The following is a 21,777-nucleotide window of genomic DNA, read 5'->3' on the forward strand; positions in this document are numbered from 1 at the left end:
GCAGCTTGGCACCTGGGTGCTGGGCCAAGGGCCCTGGAGCTTGGAACAGCTGCGCTAATTCATGCAAAGGAAAGCACACAGGTTGCCCTGTCTATTTATAGCTTATTTATAAAGGAAGAAAAACAAGGGCCCAGTTGCCATGGTAACCAGGAGCATCATGGACCACTCTCCCTGCAATGGGAAGATGGCCAAGTCAGCTCTTCTGGGGAGCCCTCTACTGTGTATGTCATGATGGAGGCTGGGGTGGGCCTTCTGTACCCGTCTCACAATGGGTTCCCAGGCAGTCTGTAGACTGGGTAGGGTGGGGGCTACTGCTCTCTTGGTGCTTGTAAAATCCAGGGGCACGTTGGGGTCACGCATGTTTGAGTTTCCTGCGTGGAAGGTGCTGCCTGTTGCCTTTGGTGCATACGGAAGCCCTCCAGCTGGGCTCCCACGTGTCCCTTAGGCCACTTAGCACAGAGAACTGGACATACAGTCCATACAGCAATGCCCCTCAAGGTTATGATCTTGCACAAAGCTTGGTATCAAAGAGGAGCTTAATAAAACCTAAATGAATGAATGAGTGAATGAATGCTTAACAGGTGTTCATACCGCACTCGTGCACTGAGGGAGACTGCAATGTTTTATCATTTTGTAGACGAAAAAGTGGAGCAACAAAGAGACCTGCCTGAGATCCCATGGCTGGTAGGCAGCTGAGTGAGGGTAGGCGCTGGGGAGGAGGAAACCTCAGTGGATCCAGGATCCAGGCTGCAGCTGAGCTGCAGTTGTCAGGGCTGATGGTGAAGGTGCCGTAAGGCAGACTTTTTTTTTTTAAAGATTTATTTATTTATTATATGTGCAACATTCTGCCTCCATGTATGCCCGCATGCCAGAGGAGGGCACCAGATCTCATTACAGATGGTTGTGAACCACCATGTGGTTGCTGGGAATTGAACTCAGGACCTCTGGAAGAGCAGCCAGTGCTCTTAACTACTGAGCCATCTCTCCAGCCCATGAGGCAGACTCTTGACTCTGCATTCATCAATAGCACAGGCTTGAACTAAGATCTCACACTCATGCCTCATTTGTATAGTTGAATAAAAAAGATCCTGGCTTCTTAGAGACTGTCAGCCCTTGAAGGTACACATTGTGCTGTCTCCAGGTTGTCTGTTTTCCCAGTGTCTGTCTGGTGCACTCTGGTGCCTGAGATGATCCTGAGATCTTGTCTATAGCACAGAGCCCAGGACCTCAAGTTTGCTCACAGTTGTTGGTTGTTACTGTTTGGGAACTGAGACACAGAGAATCTATTGATTTCCCGGAGGTCACACAGCTTCATGGGGCAGAAGTGGTACCTTCAATGATCAGTTAGGCTTGACAGCCAAGGAGAAAGCGGAGCAGTGACCAGAATGAGGATGGGCATCCTGCACTGGGCTGCAGTTCCAGGGAACAGCAACGAAGTTAAACAAGCCCGAGCTCTTAGTGCCGAGCCTAGCGTTTTACTGGTTATATCCAGAAATACAGCATCTGATGCCTGGTCTGTCTGGAACTGTCTCTCATTGCTGGCCTCTGGCTCAGTCACTGTCTACTCCCAGGCTTCCTGAAGGCCGTCAGTCGCCCTCTGCTGGGCTCTGCAGACACCTCCTCTGGTCAGTTTGGCTTGAAAATGTCAATGGCTCTATAGCTCCCCCCAGACCCCACAGAAGGACAAACATCTTTTCATTTCCATGCCTCCCTCTGCTTCAGGCTTTGGCCAACTCCCAAAAGCCTCGTCTAGAGTCTGGTCTTGTCTATTCCTCTTGCTTATCTCATGAGCTTACAGCCCCAGGCTTCTAAAGCAGCCCACTCCGCTTACACTCCCACATTAGAGGAACTTGCTCTGGGAATCTTCTCTTCTTTGGCTTGTAAACTTGTGATATGCCTAGCTTCGCTAGGCAGCTATAACAAAATACTCTAAGTTGGATGGCATAGGCAACAGAAACATATTGTTTCTCAGTTCAGGAGTTTGGAAATACAAGCAGCATGACTTTCTTTTGAGGTTTTGCGAGAGAGTCTGGCCTAGCCTTTTGCCTGTTTTCTGGTGGGTGGCCTTTGTTTTCCCCAGCTATGGAAACACCTGTGGTTGTCAACAAACTTCCCCTTTTTATAAAGACTCAAACTAGTCTGTATTAGGACCTAATCTCCTAGTTTAATTTTAGCATAGAGGGATAAAGCTTCAAAAATAGAATTTATTTTCTTTTTTCAAGAGATTCAGAGATGCAATCAAAGACAATTTAATTTTTTTTTGCTTGTTCATTTGTTTATTTTTTTCAAGACAGGGTTTCTCTGTGTAGCTCTGGCTGTCCTGGAACTCACTTCTTAGACAAGGCTGGCCTTGAACCAAGAGATCCTCCTGCCTCTGCCGCCTTAGTGCTGGGACTAAAGGCGTGGACCACCATGTCCAGCGAGAATTTAATATTTAGTGAGCATTCATTAAATATAGTTGTGGCTCTGGTTCTTGACACTTGGTATTCCATTTATTCACCCATCCGTCTACAGCTAGAGCCATGCCAAGCCCAGAGGTGCTTAATGAATAATTGCAAATGAATTAATTTCACAGTTATGGAGACTGCCATTTATTGTCTAAGTAAATTTAAAAAACTTTCCTGACTTCCACAAGCCTTAATTTCCAACAGGAGAAGCCTGTGATAAAATGACATAACAGTACATTCTTAATGCTGTGTGATACCAGAAACTCCGTGCCCTTCTCCAGTGCTCACAAGTACTGATTCACTTTGTTTCTCTGATTTGCCTATTGAATGATACTTCATAAAAACGGAGCTGTACGGGGCTGGGAAGATGGCCCAGTGGTTGAAGAACTTGCTATGAAAGCATGAAGATTGGCGTTTGAATCCACAGGATTCGTGTAAACACTGTCATGCCAGTGCTCAAAGGGAAGAAAGAGGGCTCTTTGGAGTAAGATGGCTAACCATCTGTGTTAGTGAGCTCTGGGTTCAACCGAGACCATGCTTTAATGAACGAGGTGGAGAGTAACACCAATGCACCCAGACATGCTTGTCACCAGCGTGCACATGTATACTACACGTGGGTGGAACTATACAATATGTGTTTTTTTTTTTTCAGGCCTGGCTTCGCGATTTTATTAAATTGTTTTCAGGGTTCATCTGTGATTTAGTAGGTATCATGTTTCCTTCCCTTTTATAGCTGAATACTATTCCACTGTGTAGTTATGCATTTTGTTTATTCATCCATTGATGGGTGTCTGAAACTCGCTGCTGTGCACATTTGGGTGAAAGTTTTTGTGAACTCAGGTTTTCAGTTCTTTTGGGTGTGTATCCAGGACAAACTTTGGTTCAAGTTCCAATTCATTTTCTGGAGCTGCTGTATTTTACACTCTCACCTATCACATATGAGACTTTCCACACTTGTGATTTTGCCTAATTCCAGCCATTTTAGTAGGTCCAAAGCAGTATCTCATTGGGAATTTTGGGTTGCATTTCCCTGATGACTCATGCACGGACGTCTTTTCATGTGTCCGACTTTCTGAGAAAGTGAACGCTCCCCTGGGCCTCGGACCTGGGAGTCATGTCCCTGGACTCCGATTAACGGTAGAAACTGATCGGAGCGTTAGGAGACTTGGTAATTGGGGGGATTTTATCTGACTTAATAAACCGCATCCCTTCGGCTGTCGTCAGTTTCTCCTCCCCGGAACTGGAGGCGACGTACTTGAAATGCCGCCGAGCCTCTCTAGAGACGGAGAACCCAGAACTCTGTGGCCGCGGCGCCAGTTCGAAGTTTGCCCCGCCCTTCCATCCCGTTCGCCCGCGGCGCCGGAAGTGTTCTGTTCTTCTTGTTCGCTCCGCCCTCGGCCCGGAAACACTTTCTTGGGAAGATGGCGGCAGTGTCGGTGTTTCAGGCACCAGTCGGAGGGTTTTCTTTTGATAATTGCCGCAGGTGTGTCCATGCCACGGGCAGCGATCGAGGCGTGGGTGGGAGCTCGGTGCCCCGGGTCGGAGCTGAGCCGTGGCCTGGGCCGGGGACGGGAGGCGACGTGGGGACCGCGCCCGCGGCCGTGTGACTCAGGGAATCGGCGCTCCGGCGCGGACGGCTTCCGAGGCCCGCGCGGCTCCTCCGTGTGCCAGTCTTAAGGACGTGGTCCTTCCCGGTGGCTTTAGGCGGGTCACAGCCCCGATCTGTGACTCTGTGCGGATAGTGCGGATGGTGGGAGGCTCCAGTGAACAGATTGGGGCGAGAGCAGACCGAGTTCCCTTCGAGCACACTCGGGCCAGTACGGCGCAATTGTGGTCTTATCCTCCAACACTTGATTTCTGCGCTTTCCCTCAGGAATGCCGTCTTGGAAGCTGATTTTGCAAAGAAGGGGCTCAAGCTTCCGAAAGCCCGAAAAACTGGGACTACCATCGCGGGGGTGGTCTATAAGGTAAGCCGAAACAGCTAGGCCACTTGGACCCTCAGTTTTCAGCTAGATCTGGTAGTGCAAATGTCAGGGTACGTCACGAAAAGGGCTTTCATTAGAAATTGCTTTTGTCTGTAGGCTTTACGTGTTTAATAGTTTTTATTCTTTACTCATTTTGAAGTTTTTGACATGACGGCAATTTGCTTTTTCTTAAAGGAAAACGGGTAGGAAGCAGGATGATGTAATGGGAAAAAGTAAAATTTGGGATCAGATGGATTTGTCTAGATGTTTAAGGCATTGATGCTGCTTCCAGTCTTGGGCAGTTCAGCCCTTCTCCCCCGCTTTGAGACAGGATCTTGTTATGTAATCCCGACTGTTCCTGGAACATGCCATGTACATCTGACTGCTTTAAAAACTCGGAGATTCACCTGCTTCTGCTTCCCAAATGCAGGGATTAAGGGATTAAAAATAGGTAACCATATGTCCTCAGCTTTCTTCACAGAGTTAAACCTCATTCGTTAAATGGAGATAAATCCAGAATTTAACTGTAAAGATTATAAAGACTAGTGAATAATGCTGTTACAGGTGAAGAGATCCCATATTCGGGAGACACAGGCAGGCGATTCTCTGTGAGTTTGATGTCAGCCTTGTGTATAGTGTAAATTTGAGGACAGCAAGAGCTACACAGAGAGACTCTGTCTTGAAAAACCAAAAAGTAAAAAAGAAAGAAATCTAATAGATAGAGGTGACTGTTTACTTAATTTTGTCAGGTATGTGTGAGTGTGCATATGCCAGGGAACGAGCGTCGAGGTCAGAGAACAGCTTGGTGGAGCCCATTCTCAGCTTCATGTGGTTCTTGGTGTGGAGGTCAACTTGCCACTGTAAGTGTTTTTTCTTTTTTTAATAGGATGGCATAGTTCTTGGAGCAGACACAAGAGCAACTGAAGGGATGGTTGTTGCTGACAAAAACTGTTCAAAAATTCACTTCATATCTCCTAATATTTAGTAAGTATTGATGAATTTGAACTACTCTGAAATTTTCTAATATGTCAGGACTAAAAATCGACCATTACCGCCATCCTCCCTGCAGTCTGTTTGTGGTCCAGCCTGTGTTTCTGGATTGTGTGGGTTGTAGTGCTCAGCTAGCATGTGCAGAGCTCTTGGTTCTGTCCGCAGCACTGCAGAAAGTGCATTTTAGCCCTGGGGAGGTGGAAGCAGGAGGATCAGGTTAAGGTCATCTTAGCTACTAGTGAGTTTGAGGCCAGATAACTAAGACTCTGCCAAACAAGTAGCTCAAAGCATTTCTGCACACTGGTCACTGATACTCCTTATGGTCGGGTCCTTCTGTTGCATCAGTCTGATTTAGCTGGTAGAAGGTTCTGCCTGCCAGGTGCCTCTCGAATCTATTCCTATTTTTCCCTCTGCTGAGACCTTTATTTTGGTTCTTTTTTCTCATCTGGACAAGCACAGTTATTTAATTGGAATGTCTGCCTCTGGTTTTCATACTAATGTTCACAGTTTCCACCTTACGTTTGTAAAACACAGAGTTAGAGCTCACACAAGGGATCTAACACCCTTTTTTTGGGCTTCTGAGAATACCCACAAACAGTTGTGTGCAGACTTTCACACAGACGTATGCACATACCGTCATCAGTAAGATTTTAAAAAATAAGATAAAAATACCCTTTTGTCCTTTCTGCTTTTAGACTGTTGCTGTCCTTCCAAAACCCAGCTCATAAAAACCATTCCTTAACAATTAGAATTCATTGCTCTCAGGGCTGATGAGGTGGCTCAGCAGGTAATGAAGGTCGCCATCAAGCCTGACCATCCGAATTGGATCCTCTGAATCCACATAGTGGAAGGACAGAACCAAATTCTGAGAGATGTTCTTTGACCTCTACATACTTAGATGGCACAAGTCTCTCCTCCTTTCCCTCCCTCCCTTCCCCCCTTCTCACACACACACACACACACACACACACACACACACACACACGCTCTTTAAAGAAGAAAACAAAAGAATTGCTCTGCCCTTCAGCTTTCCATGGCCTGTTGTACCTATGTTATTTTATGGCTTTATAAATTTTATCTTCCATTCCTCTTTTACTTAGTTCTGAATAAATTGAGACTGTCCAGTGTCAATATTGAATTGTAAAATTTTCATACACTGTCTTGCTCTTTTGTACAATTTGGATGCATTTGTAGTAGGACTAAAATGTGCACTCTGTTTGAAGCAGAGAAAGGAATGATTTGAAATGTCCCATTGCACCATAGAGGATATATTTGCATGCAATTAGGGTATGTGTTCTCAGTTTCATGTTTAAGGTTGGTTAGACAGAGAAATTGAATTGCAGACTACTCAGAGCGACTCTCATGTACCTAAACATTGTAGAGTTAATCAAGAGGCTCTATTTCTTTCTCCTTTTTGGATGGGGGGTGGGGGTTAAGACTGGGTTTCTCTGTGTGTATTCCTGGCTGTCCCAGAACTTGTTCTATAGACCAGGCTGGGCTTGAACTCTAAGAGATCCACTTGCCTTAGCTTTCCAAGTGCTGGGATTAAAGGTATGTACCACCACCACTCAGGGAGGCTCTATTTCTAATTTAGCCTTCTGTTAATTAAATGCCAACTAAATGTCTATGGTATTTTTCAGTTGCTGTGGTGCTGGGACAGCTGCAGACACAGACATGACAACCCAGCTTATTTCTTCCAACTTGGAGCTCCACTCTCTCACCACCGGCCGCCTCCCGAGAGTTGTGACTGCCAATCGGATGTTGAAGCAGATGCTTTTCAGGTAGAGCTTCAGGGCGTACATCTTTGTAATAGCCGTCTTTTTTTTTTTTTTTTTAAATCTTAGATTTTTAGCATAAGAAAGCCTGGGCATTAGGGGTGAAGTATTTAGAAGAGCACATTTTGTTCCAGAAATCAATTAACCATTTCTAATTTTGTTTATTTTCTTGTTTTTTTAGAGTCAGAGTTTCACCTAGCTTTCCTGGAACTCATTGTGTAGACCAGGTTATTTTTGAATTCTCAGAGATCCTCCTGCTTCTGCTTCCCTAGTGCCGGGATTAAAGGTGTTTGCACCACTGCCTGGCTGCCGTTTTTAATTTTTAAAGCATTTGGTAATTAAATGGATTGTGTGGTCTAATGTATCTTACAGTTTTGATTTGCCTCGAATTGTGGCCAGTAATTTCTTGAAACAGAAATATTACTGGATAAGACAACTTTGGCTCACAGTCAAACAGTACTTTGAGTTTGTCTTGTAAATCCTACCCATTTCCCTAGCACTTAAACACAAATGTTTTTTCTTTCCTTTTTTAGCAGCAAAGTAACAATAGAGTGAGAGGTGACTTATGAGTGGGTGAAGTGGGTAAAATAATACTGATTTCACCAGTCTGTCTCTCTTTGTCTTGCAGACCCTTGTTGAAATGCTCTGTGCACTGTCTCATATTTTCTTTATCTCTGAGTTAAGGGGTATTGCTGTGTCCCATTTATAAATAAACAGGTTGAGGCTTAATAGGTATAGTAATTAGCCTGATCTGAACTTCTTTCTTTGCTAATTCTCACACAGAGTTCATAGGAGTTTTGTTTCTTTTTCCCTTGTGTTTGTATAGGTTTTGATAGTTTTAAAATATTTTTTTATTCCTTCCTTCCTTCCTTCCTTCCTTCCTTCTTCGTTTGTTCTGTTCAAGACAGGGTCTCTCTGTGTATCTCTGACTGTCCTAGACCTCTCTCTGTCGACCAGGCAGGCCTTGAATTCACAGAGATCTGCCTGCCTCTGCCTCCCTGAGTTTTAAAGTCTTAAGTTGGTTTTCTCTATTTGTCTAGTTTACTTTTCCATTGCTGTGATAAACACCCTACCAAAAACCATTTGGGAAAGAAAGGGTTTAATTCATCTTACAGGTTATATCTTGCAGGGAAAGAAACCAAGGCAAGAACTCAAGTCAGGAACCCTGCTTGCTGGCTTGCTCCTTCTGACCTGCTTAGCTAGATTTATATATAAATATATATATATATATATATATATATATATATATATATATATATTTTATATATATATTTCACAACCACGTGCCTAGGAACAATACTGCCTGTAGTGGGCTGGACCCTCCTACATAATTAGTAATTAGTAATTAAGAAAAATGCTCTTAGGCATGATGGAGGCAGTTTTTCAGTTGAGGTCCCTTCTTCCTAGGTGTGTTAAGTTGGTCACCAAGACCAGCCCTCACAGGTCTATTACAGTGAAAATAGTACCTGTTTTCCTGGGCCTGCCTTAGTTTTAGGGCATCCATTCTTTTTATTTTATTTATCGATTGACCGATTCATTTATTCATTCGTTCATTCATTCATTTATTCTCTGTTTATATAATTCATTTTATATTCCAACTACGGTTCTCCATCCCAGGGGGTAAGAAGGTCTCCCATGGGGAGTCTGCAACAAAGTCTGACACATTAAGTCGAGGCAGGACCAAGCCCCTCCCCACTGCATCAAGGCTGAGGGAGGCATCCCATCATAGGGAATGGGCTCCAAAAAGCCAGCTCATGCACTAGGAATAGATCTTGGTCCCATTGCTAGGGTCCCCTCAGATAGACCAAGACAGCTGTCTCCCATATGCAGAAAGCCTAGTTTGATCTCATGCAAGGCTCCACAGCTATCTGTCTAGAGTTCGTGAGTTCCCACAAGCTTGGTTCATCTGTTTCTAGGGCATCCGTCCTTTTCAGACACTTGCCCTATGAATATCATGACATCATTGACCAAAAAAGTCTCCTGTAGGTCACATGGTATTTCAGACAAAATAGTGGCCAATAATTATAAATTGGGAGATTTAAATTAAAAAATACAATTTTTGTTTTTTAAAAAATTATTAGGGGTTATGCTGGGTGGTGGTGGTTGCACGCCTTTAATCCCAGCACTTGGGAGGCAGAGGCAGGTGAATCTCTGATTTCAAGGCCAGCCTCGTCTACAAAGAGAGTTCTAAGACAGGTTCAAAAGCAACATAGAGAAACCTTGTCTTGGAAAAAAAAATTAAAAAAAATACACATACATGCATGCATACATACATACGTACGTACATACATACATACGGGCCTGAAGAGGTGGCTCAGTGGTTAAGAGTGCTGGCAGCTCTTCCAGAGGACTCAGATTCTATTCTCAGCACTTACATGGCAGCTCACAGCTGTCTAACTCCAGGTCCCAGGGATCCTACATCCTTACACAGACATAACATGCAGGCAAAACACCAACACACATTTTTTAAAAAATTGAAATGAAAGTAGGATAACGTGGCAGTACCTGTTAGGGATTGCATGGTCAGTGTCACCTTTGGCATAGGAATTTTCGTTTGTTTAGCCTTTTTTTTGGTTCTGGTTTATTGTGCTTGTGCTCTGACTTTCCTAATAATATGAGGTCCTTGTAGCATTGCTCTATATTCTCAGTGGTGTTTATGGAGGAAGGATAGTGATGTAGTTCCTACTTATAGATGAGAGAACAGAAATGGAGCCAGCCCTTTGTATATGAAGCCACCATGCTAATGCAGGGGAATTATTGCCACCAAATAAATGCTGCAGTTACAACATGAGACTATCTGATCATTTAAAACACAGATTTTTAAAAAAATTATAAATTACATATACTTATATATGAAATAATAAACATAAATATATTTATATTTTTTATAAATTTCAATATAAAGCACCCCCTGGTGGCTCATATGGCCTATTACATATAAAACAATTTATGATTGTTATTTAAGGTATTTAGCAAAATAATTTAGCAAATATTTAATCTCTATAAGATTTTAAGAATTCTACGATTTCTCTTTTTTTTCTCTCCAGTCGTTCATTTTTATTTAGTACAGTTTGTAAAGGTTGTTTATTTGGTTATTTTGTGAGAATAGGGTCTCACTATATCTCTGGTTAACCTGGTGCCTAATATATAGATCAGGCTAGAATTGAACTCACAGAGATCTACTGCCTTTGCCTCCTAAGTATTGGAATTAAAGGTGTGCACCACCATGCCTGGCCAGAGTTAAATTTTATCAAATGTTTTGAGGGGAACATTTAAAAATTTAAACCAAGGTAGTATCGTTCTTCATATCTGGTGACATTTTGGGTGACTTACATAAAGTGAGAATGGTTTAAGGGAAAAAACTTTGCATCTGACTTTAGTACTTTGGGTCAAGAACTGCTGATTGTGACTTTGTGTATGTGTGACACAAACACGCACACACGGCATGCGTGCAGGTGCTCACAGAGAACAGAGGAGGGTGTTGGATCTTGAGCTGGAGTTCCTGGCAGTTGTGAGCCTCCTGATGCGGATGCTGAGAACTGAGCTCAGATCCTGTGTAAACATCATGCATTCCTAACTGCCAAGACAGTTCTCTAGCTTGATCTTACACTTTTTTGCTGTCTTGGAACTCACTCTGTAGACCAGGCTGGTCTCGAACTCAGAGATCTGCCTACTTCTGCCTCTCAAGTGTGCACCACTACTGCCCAGCCTGGGATCATAGGAATTTATTTATTTCTCTGTATATCCCTGGATGTCCTCGAACTCACAGAGATCTGCCTTTTTCTGCTTCCTGAGTGCTGGGATTAAAGGTATGCACGACGACTGATGGGCTGTTTTACACTTCTTAAGGGTAGGTTTTTTTCTTGGAAAATGCCACTGATAGTTGTGGTCTCCTTGACTTAATGGGAAGAATGAAATAAAGGAAGGGGCTGAGCTGGCTAAGCAGGTAAAGGTATCTACTGCCAAGCCCAAAAGTCTTGAGTTTGATAGTTAAGAACTCACATGGTGGAGGAAAGAAAGGCATTCACATGTGCAGTATGGGATTCATGTATCCACACAGATAGCTAAAACGGTGCCTACCATGGAGCCTAAAGGTTTTTATTTGAATATTTTTCAGCTCTTTTATGCTTTACCTACAGCCTCATATTTATGCATGAACAGGAATGCCCTGCTAGTACATGTACTGCTTTATAGCTTGCCCTGTATACAATGCTGATTGTGTATATTGTTTCTGTTAGTAGAGAGCTCAGGTTCACGAATTCTTCTCTTGAGCCCAGGGAAGCATTTTAGAGACCTAGAACCACATGAAATAAGAAAATATTTAAGTGTGCATGCTTATTACAGGCAAAGGTTCCTGAATTTTAGTAAATTTTCAAAGAGGTCTAACCCACAAAAGTTTTAAGTACCAACTATCAATGTATGATATATGATATATATGTACATATAGATATACACTATATATACACACTATATAATCGTATATATAATTTTAGTGTTGTTAGTTTTTGAACATTAACAATATAGCCCTTTTGAAGATATTTCCATGAATCTTTGGGTATTTGCATAATTAATTACTTAGGCTAACTTCTAGAATAAATTCCTTGTCTCTAAAAAATTCCATGATTCATAAAGACAGGTTTAGCCTTTGACTCACGGTTGGAACCCAAGATCATTCCACAGTCACTAGTGAATGAAGAAAGGCATGGTTCTTAATGCTCATGTCATATTCTCTGTGTTCACCATTTCTTTTGCTGCTTTTACGTCACTAACAGTGCTGTGGTAAGCACATTACTGTCTGTTTTTCTGACACATTCTTGGGCTGAAGCCCTGGAAGTAGGGTTTCTGGATCAAGGCTTTTGTGTTACTGTCTCAGTGCTGGAGCTCAAACTCAGTCCTTCATGTGCAGGGCATGTGAGCTGCTACTGAACTTTACCCTCTGGTTCAGATTTTAAGGATGCCAGCCACTTGTCTAAACTTTTAAACATTTTGAAGTCATGCAGTGGGTGTTATAGCCTTTAGAGGAACTGACGTTTTTCATATGCCCTCCTCAACAGGCAGTGGAACAGGCTTGGCACTGCTGGGTACAGTGCATGCCGCCATTCTGGCTTTTCTGTGCAGTGTCTCAGGCTCCAGTTTTGACTCTGCTGCTAACAAGCCTTGGACCAGATGTTTCCACCATGTGGGCCTATGTTCCCTCTTCAGGCTGCTTGCCTTGCAAACTATGTAGTAAAGATCGAGTCTTAAAGAATGGTTTTTAATTTTGTGTGTGTATGGGTGTGGGTGTGGTATTTGTATTCAGGGACAAGCACCCTTGGATGTCTGTCTGGAGTGAGACTTATAGGCACTTGTAAGCCTCTTGGTATGGATATTGGGAACAAAACTTGGTTCCACTACAAGAGCAGTACATACTTCTAAACATTGACCTATCTCTCCAGCTACCTTAAAATAGTTAACATTTTAAAAATTACATTCTTTTTAGTATGTGTGCATGCATGTTTGTGTGTGTATGTTATGGAACATATGTGGAGGAGGTCAGAAGACATCTTGGAAGAGTTAGTTTTCCCCTTCCCCCATATGGGTCTTGTGGACTGAATCTCAACTCAGATCATCAGGCTTGGCAGCAAGCACATTTATCTGCTGAGCAATCTCTGACCTCTCTTCAGGCTGCTCATAAAATTCTTTCCTAGCCTTGACTTTTTTACTTTAAAAATGTTAGATTGCCAGTAGTTTGATCACAGGCCAGTGGAAATGCTGGGTGTCATGGAGCCCTTTCTGGTCTGAACGATGGCTTTTCTTGTGTGCTCCTTTATTTGTGTCTTAGGATTAGGCTGTATGGCAAGCTCATCATATATTGGCTTCATTTTTATTGTCAAGAGCTAAAGGCTTGAACACAGCTGACCGGCTTGAACACAGGAGGAGCTTCTCACTGCTAACTTGATCACTAGCTTATCAGCCATCCCCGGGAACTGAAGGGGACAATGCTGATAGGCTTTGGAATAAGCCAGCCTTGACTCAGGGACAATGAACAAAAGAAGTTCTCCATGTTTCTAGTTGTTTTTTTTTTTTTTTTTTTTTTGTCTTTACTAAAATGGGAATGATGGGCTTTTTAGGTGACTTGGTGACTGAGCTGAAATGAGTCATGTGGTGTACCTCACAGTTTACAGCTGCCAATTGTAGATGTTCAACTGATTTAATTCCTTTCCCTGCTTGGTTCCCGTGTAAGCAATAGCTTCTTAATGAAACATCTAAGGAAAACTCTTGTCTGACCCTTGCAGCTTTTGCGTAAGCTACAGTGATGGACTAAATTTTTTCTGATCTAAATATGTCTTCTGATCCCCAGGTATCAAGGTTACATTGGTGCAGCCCTAGTTTTGGGGGGAGTAGATGTTACTGGACCTCATCTCTACAGCATCTATCCTCATGGATCAACTGATAAATTGCCTTATGTCACCATGGGTGAGTATTATGTTTTTCTTGACATAGCAATGTTAGGAAGTGCGGACTATTCACAGGAAGGACAACAGTGTAGATGATATTGTATTGTCATTTCAGGTGTTAAGGCTATGTGGGAACGGAAACACCTTGTTATTTCTTGTATCATTATAAGAATTTGCAATGATCTAAAAGCAAAAGGTTATGAATATGCTCAGAGGATTTGGGAGTGATGGGCAGGCAGAAAGCAGGGGAAAGACCAGTGAAAGCTTGGACAGGTCCTGGTAGAAGATGAGGCAGGTGAGAGGAAGAGCGGGAGCCTCACTTTTCAGCATGCTGGTACTGATAGACAGTCGTGTGTGGGCAGGTGCACATGTGCCAGATGTGTGGTCAGAGGAGAACCCATGTGGCTCTGGGCATGAGGCGCAGTCATCCAGCCTCTCACCAGCCGGAGAAGCTCTCTATGCACCTACCTAATGTCTGAGGGATTGTGGAGAACCTTCCTACCTGTGAATTGTCAGCTGTACCTGGGCACCAGTTTGTTCCGTATGCAGGAAAAATCTGCTCTGTTGCCTGGCTTACCAACAGTAGTAATCTTTTCTTGTTGTTGCTTTAATTAAAAACTTTTTGAAAGTGATAAAATTGTACTTAGACAAATTGAGATTTTCAAATAAAAGTTTATGTTAAGTTTCTGAATCAAATTGTATAAATCCAGTTGTGTGTGGTTGCTGTCTTTCTTGCTATTTGCTGTCTGTCTTTCTGACTTGGCTCTCGAGCTGGGAAGATGGTTGCTTTGCACAGTTGGAAGTTGCCAGTTGGAGACTTTGCTATTCCATTGTGTTGGCTAGCCCTCTAAAAGGTGCTTTGTAGTAGATGTACTTCCCTCCTTGCTGGGGAACCTTACCACTTGGGTGGATCTTTGTGATTACTGTTTTTGTTTGTTTCAGATAAGATTTCAAATTCTTATGGGCTTAAACTCCTGATCCTCCTGTCTTCACCTCCCAGGGCCTAGAATAGTAGGGTATGCACAACCACGTTTGTATCCATGGGTGGGTGGGTCTTTGTAATGTGTTGTTGGCTGTTTTTTATTTTTTTTACTCTTTGCTCTTTTGGAGGGGGGCACCACCCAGCTCCCAAATCAATCAATATCTCTCTCTCTCTCTCTCTCTCTCTCTCTCTCACACACACACACACACACACACACACACACACACAGGTTTGCTTATTCTGCCTGCCAGGCCATCACCTATCCTTTCTCCTGCCTTGCAATTGGCCATTCAGCTGTTTATTAGACCAATCAGGTGTTTTAGATGGGCAAAGTAACACCGTTTCACAGAGTTAAACAAATGCAACACATCTTTGCATCATTAAACAAATGTTCAACAGCATTAATATAATATTTTAACTAATATTCTACAATAGTAATTCTCTTAAATGAAGATATTATAATTTAAAAGTTGTTCTAAATTGATTTATTTAAGAATTTTTTTGCATCAAAGTGTTTTTATTTCTCTCCCTTTAATTCCATGAAGTGGTAGTAAAGTGAGGATTTTATTTGTTGGTGGTACCTGAGATTGAATGTGTTTAGCAAGTGCTTTATCACTGAGTTAAGTACCAAGCCTCAGTTCTCTTCAAATTTTGAGATGCCATCTTATCTTACTAAGTTGCTCATTCTGGCTTTATAGCCTAGACTGGCCTTGAACTTGTGATCCTTCTGCCTCAGCATTTTGAGTAGCTACGAGTATTAGAACTGTGCCATCAGACCCAGCGTCATCCCTTTCTCTTAAAGTGGGTTGGGGGCTTGAGACAGGGTCTCTCTACCTAGCCCTGACTGTTCTGGAACTCACTGTGTACAACAGGCCTTCCACTCACAGCCACCAGCTTCTGCCTCCTAATTACTAGAACTAAACTCATGAACCACCGCTGCCTGGCAGTACGTGGTTTTTTTTTTTTTTTTTTTTTTTTTTTTTTTTTTTTTTTTTTTTTTGTCTTTTTGGTTTTGTTTTTGTTTTTTTGAGACAGGGTTTCTCTGTAGCTTTGGAGCCTGTCCTAGAACTTCCTCTGAATACCAGGCTGGCCCTGAAATCATAGAGATCCACGTATCTCTGCCTCAGAACAGAGTTCTGGGATTTAAGGCACACGCCACTGCCGCCCAGCCAGATACCAAGCATTTTCTAAATGGGAAATGGAATTTTTCTCTTGCTTTTGAACTGTAATGATTTGTCTTCCGTGTTGACTTTAGAAAATGTCATTTGAAGTAAGCAGTCAAGTGTCCATTTTGCTTGTGGCCTGCCACAGTTTTATGCTGCTCTGAACCTGGTTGAGTTCAGGACAACAGGTCCATAACTGAGTTTGTAGAATATTTCTTCTCTCTCTTTTGTCACTTTGATACAAATTCTCTGTAATCCTGCTGTCCTGAAACTTGTTTTGAGGATGAGGCTAGCTTTGGCTTCACAGAGATCCATCTTCCTGCCTCTGCCTCCCGAGTGCTGAGATTAAAGGAGTTTACCACTATGCCTAGCTTGTAAGATAGTTCTACTTTAGCCTACTTATTCTACACTGTCTGCTTTTGCTCTCCTAAAGGACTGAATTAAGACTTAACATCTGATTTAATACGCAAGTAAATTGTTGAATATGACAGTTTGCTCACTTACCCATTTGTTCCTCAACTGTTTGTTTGTTTAGATTTTTATTTTATATTTTAGGCAAGGTTTTTATGTAGCCCAGTTGCCTGATAGCTTGCTATGTAGATTAGGCTGGCCTCAACTCACATAGAAGTGCTGGCCTCAGTCTCCCAAGAGTTGGAATTAAAGGTGTGTGCCAGCACTCCTGGCCAGTTCCACAATGGTTTTTGAGTGAGATGTGTGAGAGGGAGGGTCTTTGCCCTCAGGATAGGCATAGTCTTTACAGAGAAGCAGATAATAGGTGTCAGCGAAGACAGTGGAAGCCTGCGAGAAAGGGTCGCTTCTGAACTGAACTGGTAAAGCAGAGGAGGTTTGGCTGAGTCTTAAAAAGGAGACCAAGGTCCTTACAGTCATTTGTCAGATACTCACTTGACAGCACTAGTGTTAGGCATTGTGTTTGGGGCTAGGGATATAGTGCTCAGCACAGTGCCACCTCCAAGCTTATTTGTTGCTCTGTGGCTAAGAATGGCATTAAGTGATGATTATGATAATTAAATGAGAATGCATATAAAGTGTTCAGACAATATCCTGAAATATAAGAATAACATTAGGATGAGCTCTTCTCAAATATATTAACACTTAAATTAGTCAGGGTTCTCTAGAAAAACAAAACTAATATGATAAATGGATGCATTTCTCAATCAATCAATGGGTAGATGGGCTAATTGATTGGTGTATGGGTTGGGTTGGGTGGGTGGGTGGATAGATGGATATTAAGGAATTGGTTCTTTTAATTGTTGAAACTAACAAGTCAAACAAAATCTGTAGAGCAGGTTGACAGTCTGAAAATGTGCTGGAATCATACTCTAGTCTCAAGCAGAATTCCTTGTCTGGACAACTGGTTTTGCTCTTAATAAAACAACTTTCTCTTAGGTTAAAAAAAAAAGGAATGGCATTAAGCAGGTGAGTACATGCAACTCAACTCTAAGAAACCCCATGGTGTAAGTACCCAAGGTGAGAGACAGTAACAGTAATAGGAAAGAGTGTGGTGTCTGGGGAGTTCTTTCTGAGCAGGTGACACTAAAACACTGTCTGGTGCGAGTAGTATGTTCATGACAAGAGCCGTGACTTGAGAGCTGAAGATAAGTCTACCTTATACCCTCCTCAAGGCCTGTCACTGTTAGTTAGGTGTTGTTTCCTTATCTTCAAGATATGTCATGGTATATTGTGTGTTAATTCTAATTGGTCTTATTAATAAAAACCCATAATATAGGGGTTAATGCTGAAAGATCAGAGAAACAGCAAAGCATCCAGCCACTAGTTCTTACCTCTACAAAATATCACTGTAGATTTAATCTATTCTTTTCTGTGACTTACCTTTGCTGAATCCTCAGACTAAAGGGGCTATCTGGTCCCTACGAATCCTCAGACTGAAACCCCAGACTGAATTCTCTGAGCGCCTGTCTCCTCCTGCCTTATATTCTTCTCTCTACTCAGCCATATATATCACTCTTGTCTCCACCTCCTGAGTGCTGGGATTAAAGGCTGTGATCCCAAGTGCTGCTATCAAAGGTATGAGCTCTGTTTCTCTTTTAGACTGATTCTATCTTGTGTAGCCCAGGCTGGCCTTGAACTCACAGAGATCGCCTGCCTCTGTCTGCAAAATGCTAAGATTAATGGTGTATGCCACTACTGCCTGGCCTCTGTGTGGCTAGTTCTGCACTCTGATCTTCAGGCAAGCTTTATTTGTTAAAGCACAAACAAAATATCACCATAGTACATCTTCATCTATTCTTCTCTATGACTTACTTCTTAGCTTGTATAGTTGTCTTTTTAAAGAATAGATGGGAGCTAGAGAGTTGGCTCACTGGTTACCACCACAGGCTGCTCTTGCAGAGGAACCAGGTTCAACTCCTAACACCCACATCACAGTTCACAATCATCTATAACTCAAGTCCTAGGGGAGCTAGCACTTCTGCACATATGTACATGTGTATGTTTATGACGCTCATACATATAAAATCATTAAATCTAAAAATAATTTTTTTTTTTTTTGGTTTTTTTCGAGACAGGGTTTCTCTGTGGTTTTGGAGCCTGTCCTGGAACTAGCTCTTGTAGACCAGGCTGGTCTTGAACTCACAGAGATCCGCCTGCCTCTGCCTCCCGAGTGCTGGGATTAAAGGCGTGCGCCACCACCGCCCGGCCCTAAAAATAATTTTTTTAAAAAAGAAAATGCATAGATGAGGCCATGCTGTCTCCCATAATCCTCTCCCACTGATTTGTCATGTTTTATTTTTTGTGGTATTGGAGATCAAACCTAGGTCTTGTGCATGAGCAAAATGCTTTGTCACTGAGCTACATCTCCAGCCCCTCTATAAATTGGTTTTAAGGGTTTTGTTTCTCTGTGGGTCTAAATAATAAGGAGAACATTATTTCTGTAGTTGCTCTGATTGATTGCTTTATATGGCTGTACCATGATTTACCGATCATTCTCTTAGCAATGAACGCTTTGCTTTCCAGAGTTTTACTAGTGTATCGATTAGTTTCTATGAATGCATCCTTGATTTTACTACATTCTTAGTGTTAAATTTCTAGATTAGAATATGTTCATGAATTCTTTTATAAGCAATAGAAATATTGCATGATGTCAGTAAAAGAGCTATTTTGTTTTAATAGCAGGTGGTTTCTAGCCTACCTGGGAGGACAAAAATTGGGTTTGGGGCCAAGAACAGTGCCAAAAAACAAAACAAACAAACACACTTGAGAATGGACTGTGGCAGGTCTGTAGAGCCTCCGCAGTGGTAGTTGGACAGGCTCTGAGCTGAAGCTGTAGTCCTTGCACTGCCAGAGAACTGTGTGGGAAAGGGTGGGTGCTCTGAGGTTGCAGCTCAGCCTGTTTATGTGAGGGTGAACTTGTTCAGACCCAGGAAGAAAGTACAGATGCTGGGCAGGCAGTCCCCAGAAGTGACAGATGGTAAACGGTACAGGGCGTTTTACCTTTCAAGAGCTACTGCCAAACTGCCTTCCACAAAGATGGCACTAATTTACCCTCCCACCAAGAGAACACAAAGATATCTTTCTAGGGCAGCCTTCCTGACACTGGATTTTTTTTGCCAGTTTGATAAGGGGAAAAACCCAGGAAGAAGTTTGCTGCCTCACTCTACCCGCAGTCCTCCTTGATCCTGTGCTTCCCAAGCTCTGGAGGTGAGGCAGGAGCAGTGCTGGGGAGTGGGGGAGATTCTGTCTAGGGGCCCAGTAGAAGCGAAATAGGAAGGGACGAAGATGCGTGAATATTGCGAGGATGGGCCAGAGGTGATGCTAGACAAGATGTTTTGGTTTTGTCCTGGAGGTTCCTAACTTCAGGCAATCCTCCCTAATCTATCCAGTATGATTAGATTTGCTGTGAGACATGATTAGATTTGCTGTGAGACGTCAGTCTGGCATCAAAGGGAGCATTGATACGAAAGAGGCTTGGAAGTGGAGGTAGATTGTGTTCTGACCAGGCATGTGACAGCTGTGGACAGGCCCAGCGGCAAGAGGGATGTGGAGAGTACTCAGTAGCTTGCCGAACCACAGGCCAGACCCTGCATTTTTGATGTTGGTTCTTTGCTGTCTTCTTCCATGCTGCTGAACTGCTGGTAGCTGCGATGTGGCAGTAACTCTTCTACCTGGGCAGCCTTTCTAGTCTCGTTTCTTGCTGCTTTTCTGTGTATATGCTGTGTATAGTCTGTGGCAACCCCTTGTTCTTACCTGAATGTTTTCACTGCTACTTCCAGGCTGCTCTGCAGGAGTGGTTTTGCATGCAGTCTGAAACATCTTCCCTGTTACCTGAGTCCAGCCTGAAGCCATTCTCTCCAATAGCCCTAGGAATAGTGGCATGTCCTGATTCTAGGATTCAGACCTTAGCCAAACTCTGTTCCTCCTGGCCTTGTCCAACCTTTTTGTTTCTTCAAAACTCTGTGCTTTCTGAGAGTGGAGTCGTGTTCCAAGAGTCTGCCAGAATCTTGCTTTGTAACTTGTTTGTGCCAGTGAACTTACTTAGTAACCTTAGCTGCTGTCTACTGTGGACTGTTGGTTTTTAGTTTTGGAATAGAGTTAGTGTTGATTCTTTTCTGTGTGTGTGGCTCCAATTTAGCTGTAAGAAATTAGCAGGAAGCATTGTTCATGTGGCTGGTCCTTTTTTATTATTGAATCTAGTATTTGTAATAGCTAGAAACGAGAAACAACCTAGATGTATTATTTTAAATTTATTAAAAGTAAAGCATATTTATATAGTGTCTTTATGTACTGTCTACTGGGTGCTGCCACATTATCACCTGTTAATTGCATCCAACTGATTCTGTTGTTGCTATTTTATTGATGAGAAACCCAAAGCTGTTATTCTCGGCTGGTAAGTTGCAAAGCAGGATTTGAACTTTTGGCTTTCCTCAAGTAAATTCTAGTACAACATTGGTGGTATGATGGTTTGGTATGGTGGTTTGGTTTGTGTCTTCATTCTGCTAATTCCCTTTCCTCCTCTTCCTGTCCTGTTGAGAGTGGGGAGCTAGATTGAGGGAGAGTTCCAGAATTGGCAGGATTTGATGGTTTTTGTTTTCATTCATGCTCATTATTTTGGATGAACAACAGCCCAAACCTCCAATGAAGAAGCAAGTGGAGGGCTATCCTCAAGCCAGATAGTTCCATGTTTTCCTGGGTTGTGAACATCCTGGGGGAAGTTTCAGGCTTCTACTAGCAAAGCTTGAGTGAGAAAATGAATATGTAGTAATAAGGGTGGTGGGGCTGCGTCCCCAGCACCCCAGCCGCCCGCACGGCTAGCTTTACCCGAAATAACAACACACAAACTGTATTCATTTAAACACTGCTTGGCCCTTTAGCTCTAGCCCTTACTGGCTAATTCTGATATCCCGATCAACCCATCTCTAATAATCTGTGAGAACCGGTCTTACCGGGAAGATTCTAGTCTAGTCCATCCTGGGTCGGAGCTTCATGGCGTGTGTCTGCCCGGGAGCAGGGCATGGTGTCTCTCTCAGGCGTCTGCTCCCGAGAGGAGAGCTGTGGAGTCTGAGTTCACTTCCTCTTCCTCCCAGCGTTCTGTTCTGTTTACTCCACCTACCTATGTTCTAACCAATAAAATGGGCCAAGGCAGTTCCTTTATTAGCCAATGACCTTCCTCCATCATGAATACTTCACCTAAACTCTGTGTTTTTTTAACTGACTTTATTATGAGAAGTAGAAGCTAAACTTGGTAATAAGGTGTGTTTGGTTTGGTTTGGTTTGGTTTTTTGGTGATTTGACAGTAAGCACCAATAGTCCCAACTTCTAAAAAGGTGTACCTAAAGTTTGCCACAGGGTAGTGTGGGCAACCAGCCAGGTGCCTGAAGTCTATTTCTATGTTGAATAGATGTCACCCATCCTGTCTTTCTCATTTGGCCCACTAGCATAGGTGATCTGCCGCATGCTGGTCTTACTGGGTTTCCTGGGAGGGAAGAATGCATTGACCCACCCTGTGGTCTAGTCCTGCTCTAGAGTATGTTGACTGCTGTGA

General features: G+C 42.8%; 1 protein-coding gene across 1 annotated transcript in view; it reads left to right on the top strand.

The window, feature by feature from the left end:
* Window positions 1-3,828: 3,828 nt before the first annotated feature.
* The window catches only part of Psmb7 (proteasome 20S subunit beta 7), a 59,584-nt gene continuing 41,635 nt past the window's right edge, over window positions 3,829-21,777 (top strand). The window contains exons 1-5 of the mRNA XM_041674238.1: window positions 3,829-3,930; window positions 4,321-4,414; window positions 5,298-5,395; window positions 7,042-7,182; window positions 13,517-13,632. Of these exons, the coding sequence (XP_041530172.1) occupies window positions 3,869-3,930; window positions 4,321-4,414; window positions 5,298-5,395; window positions 7,042-7,182; window positions 13,517-13,632 (511 nt within the window). The 5' untranslated portion in view covers window positions 3,829-3,868. The remainder of the gene's footprint in view (window positions 3,931-4,320; window positions 4,415-5,297; window positions 5,396-7,041; window positions 7,183-13,516; window positions 13,633-21,777) is intronic.

Source organism: Microtus oregoni, unplaced genomic scaffold (genome assembly GCF_018167655.1).
Source record: "Microtus oregoni isolate MIOR12 unplaced genomic scaffold, Mior012 000025F_ref0000491, whole genome shotgun sequence".
In the NCBI taxonomy this organism is placed as follows: domain Eukaryota; kingdom Metazoa; phylum Chordata; class Mammalia; order Rodentia; family Cricetidae; genus Microtus; species Microtus oregoni.